The 13,543-nt window shown below is 38.3% G+C and overlaps 1 protein-coding gene across 1 annotated transcript; it reads left to right on the top strand.

Moving 5' to 3' along the window:
• The first annotated feature begins 875 nt into the window (after positions 1-875).
• On the top strand, positions 876-12,737 carry LOC123769440 (calaxin). Its single transcript, XM_045760542.2, has 7 exons — positions 876-1,361; positions 4,083-4,366; positions 7,139-7,214; positions 9,042-9,205; positions 9,949-10,080; positions 11,790-11,914; positions 12,265-12,737. The coding sequence occupies exons 2-7, from the start codon at positions 4,300-4,302 to the stop codon at positions 12,325-12,327; spliced, it is 627 nt and encodes a 208-aa protein (XP_045616498.1). The 5' UTR covers positions 876-1,361; positions 4,083-4,299; the 3' UTR covers positions 12,328-12,737.
• Positions 12,738-13,543: the final 806 nt, after the last annotated feature.

The raw sequence follows: 13,543 nt of genomic DNA, 5'->3' as shown, positions 1-13,543 counted from the left end.
GACGTTATGACTGACTGTTGGTAATGACGTGATGGTTCAGAAGCCGGGATTGGCTGTTGATAATGACGTCACGCCCAGCAAGCTGTGAGTGGCTGCTGATAACGACAATGAGTGCACCAACCTAGACAAACTCATCTAACCAAAGGACTATTGCGCATCGGCCTTTAATACATTAAGGGGATTGGTGTCGGTTCGTACTCTTCTGGCTAGAAAAAAAGTCACTTGAAATTAGAAACGCACAAATTACGGGAATGTAGTTATAGTAAACCATCTCGTTTTGAAGGTTGGAGCCCATAGTTAATATTGGAAAGCACAAAGTGTTGTGTTGTGTTGGTCAGATTATACAGTAAACTTAACTCCTATCAACCTCTGGAGGGTCACTCAGGCCACCACAATTAAGAGCACACTGACCATCCTGCAGCAAGTATGCTGTAGTCCAAGACAGTGGTCAAGGATAAAGTAAACTATGATGAACATACACAGAGAAGCCAGGTACACTTCTCATGTCATCAGAGTAGGTTAATTATAGTTATTATTTCTTGCCCGTTATTGCAACGTCGCCAGGCTCGGTCGGTTAGTGACGCGGCCGCCGCATTTATGCTTGAAATTATTAGTAGATGGACTATGCAAGTTTTCTTGTGCCGATGTCCTCTTCCGTTCCTTTCACAATGAACGAGATCCGTCTCCGGTCTCCAGACAGCATGGCCGTGGGTCAGCTTGTCAAGAGTTGTGAAATCTACATTATTGTCAAACAGGATTCGTACAACATGCTTCATTAGGGAAAGCTTTGTGTCAACGACCTTAATTACGCACTACATCCGGCCGATATATATATATAGCTGCCGTCAGCAAGACGTGAGTCACTGGTAGTATGTTTAACACTGCGAGGGTCATGCTCTTGACGCCTCACATCATCTACACTTCACTCTTTACAATCAAAACAACACGACCAAAATCCTTTTAATTGCGAACTTTTTTTCAGATTTTTGCAACGTGGCCAATGACATAATATTATTTTCAACAGAGGAAAAAATAGCACATTGCGTGGGTGGCAAGGCTATACGGCTTGAACAGAGGAGGCTACTCTCAAGGTATGCGGGCTCCCTCCAGCACCACACCTGTGGCTGACAGCTGTCACACCTGCTGCTGACAGCTGTCACACCTGTGGCTGACAGCTGTCACACCTGTTGCTCACATCTGTCACACCTGTGGCTGACAGCTGTCGTTGGGAGCGGAATATTACAACACTCGTCAGTGAACTACCTGTGGTTGCGTCATCAGGGTCTTGCGTCATCAGGGTCTTGCGTCCAGCATCACAGCAGCTGCCACTGTATAGCGGTCAGCCTCGCAAGCACATCTAGGTGAGCACACACCTCATTTAAAAGCAATGCTCTATTCGCAGTATTTAAAGAAGCATAAGAAAATCTGAATAGAACAGGTTAAGGAAAGTTCAGTACACAATTAACCGCCTGGGCGTGTTATACATGGATGAACAAATCCACAAGGGCCGTGACGAGGATTCGAACCTGCGTCCGGGAGCATCCCAGACACTGCCTTAATCGGCTGAGTGTCTGGGATGCTCCCGGACGCAGGTTCGAATCCTCGTCACGGCCCTTGTGAATTTGTTCATTTGATGCATCACGTTATCTGTGTGTTTACATGGATTAATAAATTACGTAATTTACAACTATTTTAAAAAGTTTGAGCTGTCTTGCTGTATCGTATCGGAAATTAGAGAAAGAAAAGGAGAAACCTCATAGGATGAAGGAGGTAGAGAGGTGGGAGGTGTGAGGAAGAACTTCAGGGGAAACGGAAAGTTTAGAATGAGAGAGAAAGGAAGAAAGTAAAAGAGTAGAAAGTAATGACACCATCTATTCAATAGTTAATTATATGACAAGGAAGGAATGGATTTTTTTTTTTTTGCAGGGATATTCCTGCGCGGGGCCTAAGCCTCTGGCTGGCCCACTAAGTGTTGCTTGTTTCTGTTTTACTTGGGCGGAGTATGAGTATTTATGACTCGTATGGTCGCTTCAGTAAGATTTTGTCCCATGTGTTTAACAACTTCTTCTGCTCTGTTGAATCTTAGTTGAAATCTTAATGGGTTTGTGACCCTGCACTGTGTTAGATAATGTTCCAATGGTCTGTTGTGGTTGTAACTGTGCACTGCGTTAAATAATATTCCAGTGGTCTGTCGGGCATTTCTCTACAGTTACCTTGAGGTTACCTTGAGGTGCTTCCTGGGCTTAGCGTCCCCGCGGCCCGGTCGTCGACACACTGTTGACATTTCCTCTCATCTTCCGGAACCTGTAAGCCTATTTCCCATGCACATGGGTATCCAAGCCTGATGCGATGGTAGTGTACTTCTGTTGCTCTACTGCTCCCTTTCATCAAACTAAGTGGTTCGGTGATGGTTGAATTCTTGTACCAACCCGCAGATCCTGATGTTGCAACTGTTGTGTTGTGGTCAATGTACATCTTTTGCATTGCTCTGTTTCTAATTACTTTCTTAATCTGTAATAGACTCTGTGGTATGTAAATGTCTACATCTCTTCTCTTAGTTGAAAATTTTGCAGCTTCGTCTGCAACGTCATTTCCTATTATTCCCACATGACTTGGCACCCAGTTGATAAGTACCCGACGGCCTTGACGTTTGAGTGTTTGCATTAATGATATGACATTTGTGATCAGATGGATGTTATCACGTATGTGTTCTTGTTGCAAGGTTTCAATGGCAGTTCTAGAATCTGTATGATAACATGTTGTCGGTGTTCAGCAAAAACATGTTCCAAAGCCTTTTGAATGGCTAGCATCTGTCTGTAAAGTTGAACACCCATTTGAGAGTCTCCAACTATTTACAGAGTTTCCTGCTTTAACTGCAGCTCCGCTGCTAGTCTACTGATCCATCTGTGAAGTAAGTAAAGCTGTCAGATGGCAAGTTTGCTTCTATATACATCTGTGCAATATTACGTAGCAGATGAGGATTAGTCTGGTTCTTTTTTCCTTCAAGAGCCATAATCTTAAAGTCTGCTGGCAGCGATTCCCAAGAGGCTTGCATAACAAAGTCTTAAAGACCATTTAAAAAGAAAGTTAATCATTTATATATTTACTATTATGGGTATCATAATTCAACCACTTCACTTGATGTTCAAATATCAACATTAATTCAGAATAAGAGTCACCACACAAGAAATTGAGAACAACTACGGCTGACTTCCCCCGCAAATCATTCACCACTTAAATATAAAAATACACTATACATCTACCTTAGAAGTTCACTCACCAAACTCTCTAAGTATAAAATAGTAGAGTGGGGGGGGCTGACAGACAGTCCCCACCTGGCCTCAGCTGCTGGAACCTCTCTGGTGTAGCGAGGCCTCTGTCTCTCTGTATTTAGCTGTGTCTAAGGTACAGTTCCGCGAGTATTTAAGGGAAACCGGGAGCTAAACCTCGCCTACCAGGAGATAGCCTCCGGTTATCTTCCAGCCCCACCTCCCCCGGTGGAGGCGGAAACAAATGGGCAAAATGTTTCTTTCATCCTGATGCCCCTGCTACCTAGCAGTAAATAGGTACCTGGGAGTTAGACAGCTGCTACGGGTTGCTTCCTTGGGGGGGGGGGATAACAAAAAATGGAGGCCTGGTCGAGGACTGGGCCGCGGAGACGCTAAGCCCCGAAATCATCTCAAGATAACCTCAAGATAACAACCTAGACAGCGGCTTGTTTGATGGAAACAACACAGCCACCCGTCTGAATTATCAGCTGAGCAGACAGTGAGGTCAATTGATGTGACCTGACCTCTTCTCAACGTGTGAACAATTAACACTAGAAAAGGTGTTACTTTTGAATTGCTAAACTGCCTGGCGCCACCATAATCCTGTGTGACTGGCTCGTTGTATGTGAAATATTAAATAAAACCATTTATGGTGTTAAATTGCTATTTTTTTTTTTTTGTACGATGCAATCAAAATATATTTCGTCACCCGCGATGCAATATTCACAGTACATACAATACATTTTCCTGCAGAAGTAGAAATACAACATCAAAGTGGTGGTTGCAACGGTCACAGCTTCATTTATTCCACAGGTAAAAATTATCACAAGAAAATAACATAGCCCCCTTTCCTAAACTTTCCATCCTGTTTCCTTGGCAACGCGTGTAAACAACAGCTGATGGTTTCCATGACGACCTAAATTCACATATGATGTTGTCAGCCGCCATGTTCAGTGTTCCCATGGCAACGTTTGTAAACAACAGGTGATGGTCTCCATGACAATCCGAGCCACCCGCCAGTCTCGCCAGCATGTCCAAGAACACCACATACAAGGGCTACTCCAAGCTTGCTGAGAAAATAGCCAAAAATACGCATTGTAAGCGATAGTCCTAACATTTTCACTCTCTTTAACACTGAGAATTTTAACTAAAGATATATATATATATATATATATATATATATATATATATATATATATATATATATATATATATATATATATATATATATATATACAACTTTAGAACACTTTCCCACCAGGAGACTCGAACCCTAGCCAGCACAGAAGCCTTCCAGCAACTGGCATAACAGGTACGCCTTAACCCGCTCCACCACCTGCTCAGACCCTTAAAAGAGATGGTAATTTCGGAGTATTTAAATACATCAAAGATCACCACCTCCCAAGAGCACTAGAGCAAGTGAGGGGTCATTTATACGTTTATTTCATCAAGTCCCTGTTAATATGGGAAGACACAGTGTCTATGCTTAAGGCACAACTCTCCTAAACACGAGAGTGAAGTATACAACTTTAGAACACTTTCCCACCAGGAGACTCGAACCCTAGCCAGCACAGAAGCCTTCCAGCAACTGGCATAACAGGTATGCCTTAACCCGCTCCACCACCTGCTCAGACCCTTAAAAGAGATGGTAATTTCGGAGTATTTAAATACATCAAAGATCACCACCTCCCAAGAGCACTAGAGCAAGTGAGGGGTCATTTATACGTTTATTTCATCAAGTCCCTGTTAATATGGGAAGACACAGTGTCTATGCTTAAGGCACAACTCTCCTAAACACGAGAGTGAAGTATACAACTTTAGAACACTTTCCCACCAGGAGACTCGAACCCTAGCCAGCACAGAAGCCTTCCAGCAACTGGCATAACAGGTATGCCTTAACCCGCTCCACCACCTGCTCAGACCCTTAAAACCCATATATATATATGGTAACTCAGACCCATATATATATATATATATATATATATATATATATATATATATATATATATATATATATATATATATATGTCGTACCTAGTAGCCAGAACACACTTCTCAGCCTACTATGCAAGGCCCAATTTGCCTAATAAGCCAAGTTTTCATGAATTAATGTTTTTTCGACTACCTAACCTACCTAACCTAACCTAGCTTTTTCGGCTACCTAACCAAACCTAACCTATAGAAATAGGTTAGGTTAGGTTAGGTAGGGTTGGTTAGGTTCGGTCATATATCTACGTTAATTTTAACTCCAATAAACAAAAATTGACCTCATACATAATGAAATGGGTAGCATTATCATTTCATAAGAAAAAAATTAGAGAAAATATATTCAGTAAAACTTGGCTTATTAGGCAAATCGGGCCTTGCATAGTAGGCTGAGAAGTGCGTTCTGGCTAGTAGGTACGACATATATATATATATATATATATATATATATATATATATATATATATATATATATATATATATATATATATATATATATATGTCGTACCTAGTAGCCAGAACTCACTTTTCAGCCTACAATGCAAGGCCCGATTTGCCTAATAAGCCAAGTTTTCATGAATTAATATATTTTCTCTAATTTTTTTCTTATGAAATGATAAAGCAACCCATATCATTATGTAAGAGGTCAATTTTTTTTTATTGGAGTTAAAATTAACGTAGATATATGACCGAACCTAACCAACCCTACCTAACCTAACCTAACCTATCTTTATAGGTTAGGTTTGGTTAGGTAGCCGAAAAAGTTAGGTTAGGTTAGGTTATACCTAACCTAACCTAGGTTAGGTTATACCTAGGTTAGGTAGTCGAAAAGCAATTAATTCATGAAAACTTGGCTTATTAGGCAAATCGGGCCTTGCATAGTAGGCTCAGAAGTGAGTTCTGGCTACTAGGTACGACATATATATATATATATATATATATATATATATATATATATATATATATATATATATATATATATATGTCGTACCTAGTAGCCAGAACTCTCTTCTCAGCCTACTATTCAAGGCCCGATTTGCCTAATAAGCCAAGTTTTCCTGAATTAATATATTTACTATAGTTTTTTTCTTATGAAATGATAAAGCAACCCTTTTCTCTATGTATGAGGTCAATTTTTTTTTATTGGAGTTAAAATTAACGTAGATATATGACCGAACCTAACCAACCCTACCTAACCTAACCTAACCTATATTTATAGGTAAGGTTAGGTTAGGTAGCCAAAAAAAGCTAGGTTAGGTTAGGTTAGGTAGGTTAGGTAGACGAAAAAACATTAATTCATGAAAACTTGGCTTATTAGGCAAATCGGGCCTTGAATAGTAGGCTGAGAAGTGCGTTCTGGCTATTAGGTACGACATACATATATATATATATATATATATATATATATATATATATATATATATATATATATATATATATATATATATATATATATATATATATATATATATATATATATATATATATATATATATATATATATATATACGACATATATATATATATATATATATATATATATATATGGACCTAATAATGTAAGTATAAGAACAACACTACAGGATGAACAATGTATGCATGTCTAAAAACATCATTACAGGAAGAACAATGTATACAGGTATAAGAAGAACAGGAAGAACAATGAGTACTGGTGTAGAATCAAAAGCAGCCAGTGTGTATTACAGATCAAGAAGACAAATATATATACTGCATACATAATATTATTGAGAGTGCTACTATATCACTTTTTTGCACATTTTTAATGTTAGCAATATTGTTTGTTGTAAACTAACATTTTATGTCATACTGAATAATGCATGATGGTAAACCTAACTGTTGGGCATTACCATCTTTTTTCCTAGTTACCTGTGAGGAAGTGGACGCTCTGCTGACCTTACATGACCCCTCTGGCACTTCCCCTCGTATGGACGGTAACAGGTCAGGTGTTTGCTCTTTCCCACCACTTATTTGATATATATATATATATATATATATATATATATATATATATATATATATATATATATATATATATATATATATATATATATATAGATATATCTTATAATTGTCCTCTCTTCATTCCTCTGCCTCTCTATCACCAATTTGCCCATTGTACGTGATTTCCTCATGTGGTCACATACCCAGTACATCACAAAAAATAATACATTTGTGTTCTAATACATACACACCACCACCTACAGGACTATCCACTCAGTTTAATTCCACAATTGATTGCTGCCGCCGAAGGCGGCTAGTTTATTGTGCACCCCATACTCATCCTGTGAGCGGTAGCGCAAAAGCATTACAGAGGGCACAAAAGGTCTTTATCAGACCTCATCTTAGATTATTACATAAACAATTTCTTCAATCCTTCACACCTTATAGTTACAATGTCAGCTAGTTACAGAGAAAGTGCTATTACAAGAGCTACATATTTACAGTAAGTCATCATACATTAATGGTAGGTCTTGTCGTTAATACATAATAGTTTGGCCAATGGGGATATTACAGAGTCATAGGGGAGCTTCTGTTTATTATTAGTCCTCACAATACACTACTTGTTTCTGAATCTCATATGTCGTTCATCTACTGTAAGCAAAATGTGGGTACAGTGCAAGGATTTCAGGTAATTTATCCATGGTAATAAGATAGGTTGCCATATCATACAGAGTGAGCTTAGATTTATCTCTAAAAGGCTCAATTTTACAACAATCCAAGATATAGTGTTCGAGTGTGTGTCCCTGCCTATGTCCACACACTTTACACTTTACTTCATCTAGATCCCTATACAAGCCGAACTGCCAGAGATACTTGTAGCCAAGTCTTATACGAGCTGTGACAACATCTGTTAGTCTACTGAATTTGTTACTTGCCCCATACACATGTTTTACTTCACACATTTCATTGTGATGAACAATGGACCTGCTAGTTCCAGTTTGCACTGTTCTACTTTCTTCAAATCCATCTTGGAGTTCTCGTCTAATGACACTTTTAAGGGACCTATTTGATAACTCAAGATTCCATTCAATACTGTCTTTATTTACTGCAGCCTTAGCAAGGGCGTCAACTTTGTCATGTTCCTGCATGCCAATGTGAGAAGGAATCCAAAACATTTTTATATTCCACAATGAGCCACAAAAATCATCTGTTCACATAAGAAGAACCTCTCTCTCTCTCTCTCTCTCTCTCTCTCTCTCTCTCTCTCTCTCTCTCTCTCTCTCTCTCTCTCTCTCTCTCTCTCTCTCTCTCTCTCTCTCTCTCTCTCTCTCTCTCGTTCTCTCTCTCTCTCTCTCTCTCTCTCTCTCTCTCTCTCTCTCTCTCTCTCTCTCTCTCTCTCTCTCTCTCTCTCTCTCTCTCTCTCGTTCTCTCTCTCTCTCTCTCTCTCTCTCTCTCTCTCTCTCTCTCTCTCTCTCTCTCTCTCTCTCTCTCTCTCTCTCTCTCTCTCTCTCTCTCTCTCTTCTTGATAGGGTTCTGGGAGTTCTTCTACGATTTGTGAGAGCTTGGTCCAACAGGCTGTTGCTTGGAGCGGCCCGCAGGCCCACATATCCACCACAACTCGGTTCTTCCGGCACTTCTTAAAGAAAATTAGTTTTCTCTCGAAGATGTCCACGGTTGTTTCGGCAATATTTCTTATACTCACTGGGAGGATGTTGAACAATCGTGGACCTCTGATGTTCATACAGTGTTCTCTGATTGTGCCTATGGCACCCCTGCTCTTACTTCACTTCACTTCTCTCCCTCTCACTTACTTTTCTTCTTCAGGTTCCGGGACATCATGCATGGCATCTTCGGAATGACAGACGAGGGTCTGATGGAGGCAATGTACCAGGTGTACGACATGGATCAAGACGGTGTGGTGGGACCAGAGGAGTTTGTTGTGGGCATGTCTGTCTTCCTGCGTGGCTCTCTTGATGAGAAGATTGACTGTATGTGAGAGGTGATAGGAGGGGCATGTTCTCTTCCTGTCTGTCTTGCGATGAGTGGTCCTCCGAGACTATATTAACTAGCACTGATGATGCTATTACCAATGATAACCTGTTTACAATATTTTTGTCTTTACTTAGGTCTATATACATTTATCGTCGTGGTTCTGGTCAAAACTTTTCTTTCTGACACATCGACCTTAAGCGTGTTCCCAAATGTCCATATCAGGACACAAATGATTGGATTTTTTCAGATTAATAATTCAAAAGGTCAAGGCAGCGGTTAGAAAAAGCATTTGTATTACCCTGCAGTGCCCTAATTAGAGCAAAAGAGTATCATAATTAATAGAATTTTATTCAGTACTGTACTATGATTTACTCATTTTACTTACCATGCACTGTACTTTATTAATAAAATTAGAAAATAATATACAACAATAATAATAATAATAATAATAATAATAATAATAATAATAATAATAATATTTTTTTATTATGCACAGTATTTGCAAAATATGATATGTGATGAACATCATTATTAATCGTTTTTCTGGCATCATTTAAAGAATATATCACGCAACAAATTATTTATTTGAACTCCTATAACCCAACAAATCAACAAGAACCTTATCCATATCCAGTAATTCCTGGTAGTTTCATTTTAGGGAACTCTACTACGGTATCTCTGTTAATGCTCACATCTTCACATACTTTTTGTTCAATCCTTCGTGTTGTTCTTCCCCCAGACTGCTTCAGCGTGTACGACCACAACAGCGACGGCTTTGTCTCTCGAGACGAGATGTTTCATCACCTTAAATCCGCCGTCGTCAACCTACCTCCTGGAGAGGAACTCGACGAGGTCATCAAAGATTTGGTTGGTCTGTAACACCCCTATAACCCACAAACTATGAACAATTTAAATAATGTATGTTAGCAATTAGCATCTAACAAAACCATCCAGCTCTGGACCTCCTAAGCATTATCTGTCTGAAAGATTGGGTTTGGTTTTGGGCTTACAGCCTATCAACTGCAGGAGGAACAAGATGCCACCAAAATTGCTTACTGACCTACTAGCATGTTTACTTTAATCCTTAACATAGGACTAAAAGTAAACTCAATGAATATACAGAGAAAATACTTGTGTTTATTTCCATTTAAAAAGTGGCATTATACACAGGAATACAAAAAATATATTTATGTAGTTGTAGAAGGTCTATTGATCAATGTGATACAGCTTCTATGTACATCCACCCAAACTCTTATGTATGTCTAAATAATCTAGCAATCCCGCTTCAACTATTTTACCAAGAGATTTGTTCCATAAATCAATAACCCTGTTTCCAAACCAGTACCTAGCCAGGTTTTCCCTTAACATTTTCAATATACTGTATATCCAGTTTCAAGTTCTATTCTCTACTAACATGTATAAAATCCATTTTTTATATATTCCCTTTGTTATAGTCTTCTATCCATCACATACTTCAGTCATGTCACCCCCTTAATCTTCAGCTCAGAAGAATGCAAACCAACCTTTCCCAAACTCTCTCCATAAGGGAGGCTTGGAACTCCCAGGACTAACCCAGTCATCCCTCCCAGTACGCACCAGAGTGAGTCCATGTCTGCTCTATAGTACGGAGACCAAAGATCAACTGCACAATTTAGGACTACTGTACCATAATTTGAAAAAAATAGTCTCATGGAATCACAAAGATAATGTCATGGTGGTTCGACTTAAAACTTAATATCTACTCATTACGCTGAATTGCAATAGTGATGCATAAATTGACTGAACTGTGCCCAAAAAATTGTGAATAATAGTTTAATAGGATGGCTAGCAAAGGACATCAGTGAGGAAAATTACCTTCATGAACCCCACAACTGGTTGAAGGACTTGCAAATACTTTCTAATATACAGAACTCATATTGGAAACAACCATCCTTGGCACATTCATTCATTTGCCTTATTTTGTTACATTAAAGCGTCCTAGAAAGTACAGTGCATTAATTCATTAAGAGTAGCTTATGGAGGTCCCTCTAGGCCAAAAATCGACTTTCCCAAGAGTGCAACCCACAACAGTCTACTAACTCCCATGCGTCTATTTATACCAGGAATATATCTTGATCCTCTCTACAAGATGCATAATGCAACATTGGAGTCACTTTAAGCTTGACATCTTGCTGAACTGGTAACTGGAAGCTCATCTCAACAGTTAACTGAGCAAAGTTTTCAGGAAGACCATGTATACAATGTATATACAGTATTGTGTGTTATTTATTATAAGGTCACTGGATATGGGGGGTTGTCAGGTATATATATTAAAACTCATTCAACTTTCCTCTATAGCAGCTCGCAAATAATATGCTAGAAGGCTAAAGTTCCAAATATCTCTATAGACACGATAGGTAAATGATATAACTGTACTTAATAAACCCATATTTTAAACGCTATGCAAAACATGTATTTTGCAAGCACGACACATTTAAATGATACAGATGGTGTTGTTTAATAGTGAAAATCTGTTTTTATAAACTGTTCTTGTCCAGTGTTTTTTTCACTGAGCTTGCAGTTTTTTTTTATGTCAAACAGACTTGGTATGTCGTAAATTGGATATAGATCATGATGGGCGTGTCAGTTTTAGTGATTATGCCACAGCTGTTCATGCAGAGCCTCTCCTGCTGGAGGTGTTTGGCCCCGTTCTTCCCGACATTCAAGTAAGTCATACTCTGTTTTAAGCTTGACACCTCCCACTTTGACATGTTACTTACTTTGGTCCTTTGTTCAAAATTGAGATGACCTGCATAACAGCATGCGCTGTGTATATTGAATTAAAATACTCCTACTCAAATGACAATTTCTCATTAGGCCTATTATGGCAATCTTGCTCTACTTATTTCATGAAGTGTGTATTGAGTAAGGAAGTTTGCAAGACCTTTAAATTTAATTTTCTATTTATTCCCAAATGAAAGATTAGCATATATTTTTCCGTATAATTTTTTTTAATAAAAACATTACAGTAGGAAGATAAAAATTGGCATAAATGCTAATGATTTTGCCTATACAGGAGCGAGAGACGTTTCTGAACACATTCCTGGACAAATATGGCCTTCGTTCCCAACAGCTGTAAGAGGAAACAAAATGTGAATATTCACCAAGTTTCACCTATGGCAATAACTGAAAAAATTACCACAAGTAATTGTCACTGTAGAGTAGTTGAAAGATGAAATACTGTTCAATATTCAGATGTTAAGTTTGTGGCCATATCAAGGAACTCGTGCTAAATTGCAATTTTACGGTCAACAGTTAAGTTAGTAACTGTCAAAAGAACTCACCAAACTGGGAAGACCATGTAGCTCCAACAATGGTTGTCAATGTGTATCCAAGAAAATATTTATAAACTTAATTTGATCTTATTACAGATGCAAGCATTGTTGCATTGCTATTCTTTATCATAAAAATGTGCTTAGATGACCTGTAAAGCTTTACAATATTTTAATGTTAAATGTTAAAATTTTGACCCACGATTATACTGGAAATAGAACCAGTATTTACTTTTGTGTTATTATTTAATATTAAACTATTTGTATGTCTTCTTTATCATATTATAGTTATTTGTGAGATAACTTTTAAAGAACACAGTATATAAAACTGCTTTTAGTGTGCCTTGGGAATCAAACACCAAGTTAACAAATATGGTGGTGGCTGTGATAATTACAGCAGTGTTGTGGTAGTTGTGATAGTTGTCTAAGAGAAAATAGTGAGAGGGAGTAGAGGAAGATGGGGGGAGGGACAGCCTTTAATTTAAGAAAACAGAATAAGAAGACATTGGTGGAAGTCGGAAATACAACCGAGTTAAAGAAACTGAGGAGGCATTAGATCTTTTCAACAGATGCCAGCTTTAAGAATTAATCTATACTAACTGTACGAAGTTCTCAAGGTAATATCACAATTTTAAAGCTAAAAAAAACAAAAGTCAAGTTACTTGCAGTACCGTATACTAGATTAGTAGTCTGCTGACATTGGTGCACCCTGAAATGCAACCAGCTTAACACACTGGGATTGTGGATATGAAAATTATCCAATTAATGTTCTAGTGTATGGACAGAAAGAATGAACATGACAATCTTCAGATAAGGCAATTGCAAAAGGAAATTTTAATTCGACATGTCAGCACCTGCAGGACTGTCCAAGCTAATTTAGACGTTTATTTTATCTGATGTATATAGCACAAATTTTAAATTTATAAATTACCACAAATGTAGATTTAGTCTAGTGTGACAGTTGCTTCATAGAATGCAGGGGAAGGGATGGCAGTTGGGTGAAAATTGCCCGGTTGTCTCAAC

This window comes from Procambarus clarkii, chromosome 63, assembly GCF_040958095.1.
Source record: "Procambarus clarkii isolate CNS0578487 chromosome 63, FALCON_Pclarkii_2.0, whole genome shotgun sequence".
In the NCBI taxonomy this organism is placed as follows: Eukaryota; Metazoa; Arthropoda; class Malacostraca; order Decapoda; family Cambaridae; genus Procambarus; species Procambarus clarkii.
The sequence above is the reverse complement of the archived record's forward strand: the minus strand, read 5'-3'. Positions and strand labels throughout refer to the sequence as shown.

Bases quoted from the DNA above. Each gene is read 5' to 3' on its own strand.
- LOC123769440 (XM_045760542.2), top strand. From the start codon at position 4,300: ATGTCCAAGAACACCACATACAAGGGCTACTCCAAGCTTGCTGAGAAA. The intron at 4,367-7,138 runs GTAAGCGATAGT...CTTTTTTCCTAG, and splicing joins AATAGCCAAAAATACGCATT to TTACCTGTGAGGAAGTGGAC. The intron at 10,081-11,789 runs GTCTGTAACACC...TATGTCAAACAG, and splicing joins GGTCATCAAAGATTTGGTTG to ACTTGGTATGTCGTAAATTG.